General features: G+C 37.7%; 1 protein-coding gene across 1 annotated transcript; it reads left to right on the top strand.

Moving 5' to 3' along the window:
- Positions 1–128: 128 nt before the first annotated feature.
- LOC306887795 (voltage-dependent calcium channel gamma-6 subunit-like) lies at positions 129–8776 on the top strand (the record flags this gene model as incomplete). Its single annotated transcript, XM_079445808.1, has 4 exons — positions 129–486; positions 6393–6467; positions 7848–7985; positions 8553–8776. The coding sequence occupies 4 exons, from the start codon at positions 129–131 to the stop codon at positions 8774–8776; spliced, it is 795 nt and encodes a 264-aa protein (XP_079301934.1).
- Between the last annotated feature and the right edge of the window lie 3 nt (positions 8777–8779).

The following is an 8779-nucleotide window of genomic DNA, read 5'->3' as shown; positions in this document are numbered from 1 at the left end:
ATCCATCCGTCCGCCTAACTCCAGACTAATCTCTCTAGTCTCCTGTTTTTTTGCTTTAGTTATTTGTTTGTCCCCTTTCTTGACTTCTCTGAGAGTTTTCCCCCTCATCTCCAAGCATTTTGGGTGCCATGTGGTCCAACTTGTTTTTGCAGCAGGATGAGGACGGGAGAGTGGGTACGGCAGCTTTGGGGGGAGTTGGCAGCAAGAGCGGGCGTTCAGGTAAACGGCTGAGGCCCCCTCGAATGAGTGACAGCCAGGAAGGCAAGATCAAGCTGGCATTTTTCGTCGCTCTCATAGGCGTGACTCTGATGGTACTTGGCATGGGCACAGAGTTCTGGGTGGAGCTATCCCAGCCAAAACACTTCAGGAACAACCAGACGTGTGAGATGGCACATTACGGTCTATGGAAATCATGCGTTCGCACGTTATGGGTGTCAGATATTGACCCAGAGAGAGAGAGCTGTGGACCTGCAGAACTGCCTGGAGGTGAGAGTACACACTCACACACCCACTGTCTATATTCACAACAGAATACTACCATACTTCTCACTGTTTCTGTAGTATTTACTATGCAGATTTTCTGTACACACAACATCTGGAACCCCTGCTGCTTACTGTATCCCACAATGCATTGTGCTCTTTGTACTTTGTGCTGTGAATTTTAACATCTCTTTCTTGACTTGACTCAGTATTCAAATATATAGTTGTCTCTTTTGCTAATCAAATCGGCAAAGGACCTCGAGACGGGAATTGAACTCGGGTCGCCGTAAGCGCAGTTGTGCTGTGTCGCACTAACCATAAGGCTATTGGTGCCGACAGTAATTTTTTATTTTAATAATAATTTATAAAATGTTACTGTTTTTTTATTAATAGCTTGAGAAATTGTTTTTTTGGGGGGGGCTTTTACGCCTTTTTTGTTTTTGATAGGACAGTAGAGTTGCGACAGGAAAGCATTGGGTGGAGAGAGGGGAGCAGGATCGGCAAAGGACCTTGAAACAGGAATCGAACTCAGGCCGCCTTGAGCGTGGTTGCGTTGTATGTCGACGCACTAACCACGAGGCTATTGGCACCGACAATAAATTTATTTTAAATATTTTAAATGTTTGTTTGTTTGTTTATTTATTTAGAATTTTTGACAAGTAATACATGCTACCAGTAAACAGGAATCTTTTTTGATATATTTTTTGGATTTATGAATGTCTTTTTTATATAATATATAATTATTATTAATTATTAATTATTAATATAAAAATGTGATTTTAAAATGCAAAAACGTTTTATTTCCAAGATATAATAATTGTACGCTACTTGATAAATTAAACTTGCAGCGTCAGCGCCAAAAGCCTTGTGGTTAGTGCGCCGACATATAGCGCAACTTTGCTCACGGCGACCCGAGTTCAATTCCCGTCTCGAGGTCCTTTGCTGATCCCGCCCTCTCTCTCCACCCAATGCTTTCCTGTCTGCACTCTACTACTGTCCTATCTAGTAAAGGCATAAAAAGCCTAAAAATATAACTTAAATTTTTTTTTTTAAATTAAACATGCAGCATAATGAGATCATAGACAATAATGTAGAATAATTCTGTTTAAATCATTTCTTGTTGCATAATGCATTTTCACCTACTATTTTTTAAAAAGTCGCACAGTGTAGTATTCAGTAGGCAGTGTGATAGTTTTCTATTCTGAACGTAGTCACCATATTACAGCGTGTCATTTGTTTGGTTCCCAGGGAAACTGGAGGCTGAAATCATGAGATAAAAATACAAAATAATAACAGGGATGTGATTTTTCCGGATTAATCCGGAATTCCGGATTTTCCGACCTGAAAATGTGACCTATGTGAATCATGCAGATCTGTAAAAAAAAAAAAAAAAAAAGGGGGGGGGGGGGGGCATCTCACAGCCGTCACCATGGTAACCGTCAAGTATACACAAATGCGCGTGTGCGCGTTTGAAGTTGCGCTGTTTGACGTGACGTATGTGAGAGTGCAGCGTATGAACAATATCACATATAAAATGTCCAAAATAAAACTAACCGCGTAAGAGTTGAAAAAAACATCACCTGTCTGCAAAAATTACGGCACGGGACAGAGCAAAATAATTTGGTAATGACTTTTATGAGGATTGATGTTTCATAAATGATGTTCTGTAAATCCTGTCAGCACTCCGTCGATTACTTGAGGCGACAGACGGCACTGGAACATCTCAAATCCGCTCGCCACAAGAATCGAAAGCAAAGTTCTGTTGCTAAGTTTTATTTAAAGTAATATTTACTTATTGTGTTGCAAAGTTAGGAAAACTGTTTTATCTTAATACACCCTAAATGAGAACGTATTAGTGCTGGGTGGTGTATTTTTCAAATGCCGTGACATAGCGGTGCAGAGATGGAGAAAAAAAAAAAAATCAAAGGCCAACAAAGTATCAAGTCACGATAAAGTCACGATTGTCTGTCTGTAAAGCGAAAAAAACCTTTATCCTGACATCTGCGTGTTCTGCACGTCTCTGTGAATGAGCGCCGCAGTGTCAACTACTACACATACTCAAGTACGCATGACGCTCGGCCGTCTCACTATATGTGGACATGAACTTCATCTCCGAGTCACTGCACCAAGATATCTCCATTTCACTGAGAAAACTATCGTCAGATACACACGCAAACTCAAAGCTCTTCACTACAATCCGCCAAAATAAAAGTTCGTTTTAACTTTGACAGAAATTATGACAGAAATATATTGCTATATTGTGTGGTAGAATGAACTTCTCAAAGTAATATTAATAAGGAATATCAAACAATTTCTCAATTTTTGCATCCATGTTTAAAATTTAACCAGCCTAAGCATCTGTTGTGCACCACATTGCCAATGAAAAGAAAATTGTTAATGTTTCATCAGTAAATTTTTATAAATAGTACATTTGTTTTTATGCAATGGTTATATTTTATGTTTATAATATTAAGCCCTGTCAAGTAAAGAAGAATATACAGGGGGTGGGGGCTTTGTGGGGGTCATCCTACCACCCAGCACTACAACGTATTAACAGTTTGTATAGCTCTTTTATTTTGCTTTGATAGATTTACATTTAGTCATTTATCCAAAGTGACTTACAAATGAGGACAATGGAAGCAATCAAAATCAACAAAAGAGCAATGATATGCAAGTGCTATGAGAAGTCTCAGTTAGCTTAACGCAGTACATGTAGCAAGGTTTTTTTTGTTTTTTTGTTTTTTTTTTAGAAAAAGAATAGAGCAAGCTAGTGTTAGAGGCCTTTTTTGCCTTTGTTAATTTTATAATGAATAAAAAGAAAACAGATGAAATGCAAAAAGATTAGAAAAGCTAGTTTTGTTTTTGTTTTTTAAGAATTAGAAGTATAGAGAAGTGAAGTGACATACTGCCAAGTATGGTGACCCATACTCGGAATTTGTGCTCTGCATTTAACCCATCCAACATGCACACACACAGCAGTGAACACACACACACACACCTGGAGCAGTGGGCAGCCATTTATGCTGCGGCGCCCGGGGAGCAGTTGGGGGTTCGGTGCCTTGCTCAAGGGCACCTCAGTCGTGGTATTGAGGGTGGAGAGAGCGCTGGACATTCACTCCCCCCTAGAGCGAGGGAGTGTGTGCGCCCGCGAGACAGAGACTGTTCTCCAAACCGCGTAGCGCGTGAATGACAGAGGTGAGAGAAAGCAAGAGACCGCGTGTGTGTGCCTCATGGTTGTTGTTATAGAGAGAGGTGGTGATGGAGCAGTGGACAAGACACTTGCTTTTGATTCCCACTGTTACACATCCACCAAATAAGTTATGTCATACTGTACAAAAAAAGTTGCATGTTAAATAAATTAAAATGTATTTTTTTGTTCAAAGAAGTTGTTATGGGTCCTACTTTACTATCCATATAGATCCGCCACCAGTTTGATCGGCGTGGGGGGGGGGGGGGTTGTCTTAGTATATTTTCCTGCTTTTTTGTCCTTAGCCAATCGCATGCCTGTAATAAGGAACAATAAAGAAATTATAAGATTTACTAAATTAATTACCACAAAATAAATTAAGAGTTTTTAGGCTTTAGCCATTTAATTTATTATTTGTTTATCATGTATTGTTGGAAATCTGAGCACATTATACAGCATAGCATATTGCCGAGCATACGTATATGTATGTATCTGAGTTAGCAGGAGGAGCAGATCATGCATAATTGTTTTAAAGACACAAAGCAGCATTCAGTTCACATACAGTCAAACCGTGATGTTAATAATGACTTGACTTTTTGAGACGCAGCAATAGCTGCTTAGTTTACCGAGTTCTGGTTTGGGATATTCATCTTACCTCTCATATAACAACACGCATGAACAGAGAGCCAGGGAGTTTCGTTTGTAAGGCCCAGAGGACTGTGATGATGTCTCTTGTAACAGTGCCACTGGTCTGACTGCCAGCTCTGTTATGGAACAGTTCCCCTCTTTACTTGAACCTGTCATAACAGATCATTACATGACGCCCCTTTAGCTGAGACTGTAGAGCAGCTACTTTTGGGCCAATTTTTTCCTGGCAAAGTGGGCAAGATTTACCCAATCCAGAGAAAATGCAATTACTTTAGTTTCTGCATCGATCGATATATTACGTGCTGATAATGATAACTAAAATTTCTTAATAGTTTGATGCTGGAACCCTGTCATTTATATAGAGATGCCTTGATTTCATTCTCAGCTATGACTTCCTGCATTTTTAAGGGATCTTTTCAATATTACATTACCAGCTCTATGCTAATCATATCTAGTGCAGCTCACAGCAGTGACCTTATTTGACTGTGGGTGTATGTGCGAATACATACGTATGTAGGCTGTCAAAATAATTTAGTACAATTATTATTATATTTATTATTTATACATTTGTATTTTTAAATCAATGTAAATATACAAACACATTATTATTATATTTGATTTGTCTAATTATAAAATAAATAAAAAAAGAAATACGTACGCATGTATGTATGTGTGTGTAATATATTAGTGCTGTCAAACGATTAATCGCATCCAAAATAAGTTTGTGTTTACCTAATATATGTATGTGTACTGTTTATTTTTTATGTATATATAAATACACACACATTCAGTATATAGTTTGAAAATATTTACCTGTATATACATTTATATTATTATATTTCATATTATATAAAAATATATTTAATATATAAAAATATTTTTTTTCTTAAATGCATGTGTTTGTATTTATATATACATAATAAATATACACAGTACACACTCATATTACGTAAACAAAAACTTTTATTTTGGATCCAATTAATTGTTTGACAGCACTAATATATATAATATATGATTTTTCATACCATATTGTAAGGTGCCTTTTAACTTCTTTTAACTGTTTATAAAGTGTTTTAAAATGTGACTTTCATAGGGAGATATACTAGAAAAAACACAAAATGGTTAAAAACATGACCGTGATTCATGTGTACTTTTAAAAATCAGCATAGTTGGGCAATGCAAGAATGTGTTCTGTGTGACCCTGAATCAACTTTGAAAGAATTGATCAAATATGGATTACTGTGGACTGTAGGCCAGTAATTGGTTTATGTTCACTGATGTGAAAATAAAACAAACAATATATTGACTTCTAAAGACACTTTATGTATGTCTAGTTAAAGCTTACAACAATAAGCTTATATAAGCTTATATTTGTGTATGAAATTATTTGTGACCAGATCAATTGAGCAATCAGAATATAATCGATTTAAAAAATATTAAAGATTATAAAAGCATATATCTCCAAAATAAAAAAGAACATTTGTATGATTAGATTTTTAAATGTATTTATCTATTGATCAATTAGGAGCTGTAATATGACTACACAAATTTGTAGTGGACACATTGTTTTTAATTAGGGGAAAGTTCTGGAAAAAAAGACGTGTGTGTCGTGGGTCACAGTTAAAGCAGAAAGGTCAGTCATATTGCGCATGGATAAACTGCAATCTGACTTCTACCCGGTTTCAAGTCTAAATATAGAGGACATGAAAAATCTGGAAATATAAGAAGACAACAGACAAGCTGCAGAGGACAAGAGAGAGTGAATGTGGATTTGATGTTGTATATATTAACCGCAGTCTGTTCTCTCTTCCTTGTTCTGCCCTTCATCCTCTCTTTCCATCTGCCTCACTCTCGTTCCCTCCCTCTCCATCTGCCTCGCTCTCTCTGTCTTTCTTGTTCTTTCAGTGCCATATGTGAGAGGGCTGCTCTGTGTCCTAGTCACATTAATACACAATGACCCTCGCAGGGCTTACAGCAGAAAGCTCAAGTGCCTTTTTCTGTTTTACTGACTGTGATCTTTATTCTTCACCTTCACTGTCTCATTCTTCTCTCACACTGTCTCATTTTTCACCCTCAGAATCAAACTGCACATACTTTAAGTTTTACACTTCTGGAGAGAATGCTGTCATATTTAAGAAAACGACAGAAAAAAGTAAGTTCTTCCTGTATACTCTGCCCTCTTTTCTCTCTGCCGTCTGCGTGCTCTCTCGTCTATTCATTGTCTCTCTTCCACGCTGTTTCTCTCATGGAAAATCAGTCATGTGTTTCTGTCTCCTCCCCCGCTCCATGTCTCTCCATCTCTCTACATCTCATACTGTGTACATGCACAAGGATGCATCGTAATTGAGCTCTCTTTCTTGTTTCACTTATTTAAGTGCATTGGCATGATTATTGAATACCCCAACAAAATATATGCCCAAAAGTAACTGGACGGTCAGAGGTTCAAAGGTATTCACTCTTAAAAATAAAGGTTCCAAAAGCAGGTTTTCGCAGGGATGCCATAAAAGAACTATTTTCGCTTTCCCAAAGAACCTTTCGGTGATCAGCTCTAAAAAGAACCATTTTTCTTAGTCTAAAAAACATTTTAATAATCTAAAGATGCTTTTTCCACTATAAAGAACCTTTTGGAAAGGTTCCATGAATGTTCAAGTTTCTTCATGGAACCATCAATGCCAATAAAGAACCTTTATTTTTAAGAGTGTGCGCTGAAACAAAAAATCTTGTCGTCATTTACTCACCATTTTCCAAATCTGTATGACTTTTTCTCCTGTGGAACCAAAAGAAGACATTGTGAAGAAGGTACTGGTAATTTTTTTTGGTCCTCTGAATTCATAGCTTTGTGTAAGAAACAGACTGAAATATAAGTTAATATTCTCTAAAAATCTCGACATTATCTCTGTATAAAACAGATCCAGATCATTTAGATTCTTGACTACATAATTCACACTGGTATTGTGAACTGGCTCAACAGATTCGCTGAAAAGATCTGACTCAAATGATCAATTGGTTGATGAATCAGGTATCGCTACTTCTCTTCAAGCATGCCGGAGACCTACAAGACATGTCAAGATTTTTAGTGAATAATGACTCTTTTCAGTCTGTTGCTCACATGAAGCTCATGTCTTGGAATATAGCTCACATTTTATGATACAAAGTGTTCCTGTATCTCCGCTGGTAAAATATAATGCTAGGCACATAAAAATGATTTACTGCTTAAAATCCAGATTGAACCTCATTGAACACCTTTGGGATAAACTGGAATGCTGAATGTGTGCCAGATCCCATTGGACAAAATTGGTCCCTGACCTCAGTAATGCTCTCCGGTCTGAATGGGAGCAAATCCCTTCAGCCATGTTCCAGCATCAAGTGGAAAGCCTTCCCAGAAGAGTGCCATTAATGGCAATGGTTTTATAATTAAATACACAACACAGCAGGGTTTAGTTGCCCACATATGTTTGCCTATATTGTTTAACAATGGAGAATTATGTATTAGAAAAAATATGACTTGTTGCTTGCTTTGTTTCTCTCTTAGGTTTGCATATAGCAGGTGCAATGTTGGCTTTGTTGAGTTTGTTTCTGATGATCATGGGCTCTGTGTGTATCACTATGTCTCTCAGTAAGAGTGTGCCCTTCTTCCTCAAGCCTGCTACCATCTGCTTCGTCTTCTCAGGTACCTCTTAAACACCTCATACCTGCATTCGGTGACTTTAAAAACACACCAGCACCATTCAGCTGCACTAAATCTGAAGTAGTTATGAAGGAGGCTCAAATTTATTGACACGTCATACGAGTCAATGTTCTGGGCTTAATGGGGGATTGGCAATGGCCAAGCGCACTGTGTCCCATTGCTGACATTCTGAGCCTAAACCTCAACCATCTCAATGTCAGGCATCTCAAAAAATACAAATACAAAATACAGATGAATGTATTTCAGGTCACTTCACTAATCATGTGTAACCACTCATATTTAATCTATATATATACAGTATCAAATTGGAACTAATTTACATTAAATGTATCTATATAACTTAAACTCTCAGGGTCTCAGCATATTGTGACTGCAGTTACAAGCCAAAGTAGGAAGCTATATACTGTGAAGCTCTTCTGAAAAAATCTTTGAGCAATTTTGTAATTTACCAACTACAAATGTAATTCTGCTAGTGAGTGTTTCACATTCAATTCAAATAGGCAAACCGTTCCTTTAAATAAAATGACCTTTCATCTCCACTTTCCCCAGGTATCCTGGTCCTCTTGTCCATCATAGTTTTCCACCAGTCTGTGCTGGCGTTATTGGCAAGCGATCACAGTATACCTCTCCATCACGAGTTGTCCTGGTCAGTGGCGTGTCTTGGCTCGGCTGGGGCCATTCTCATTTTTGGAGGGCTTATGTTCCTGTTGCTTTCCCTCCCCTACAACCCCCTGGAGAAATGTTTTCATCAGCAGAGCAGTAGTGATGCCTAGCTG

This window comes from Barbus barbus (genome assembly GCF_936440315.1).
Source record: "Barbus barbus genome assembly, chromosome: 21".
Taxonomy (NCBI): Eukaryota; Metazoa; Chordata; class Actinopteri; order Cypriniformes; family Cyprinidae; genus Barbus; species Barbus barbus.
The sequence above is the reverse complement of the archived record's forward strand: the minus strand, read 5'-3'. Positions and strand labels throughout refer to the sequence as shown.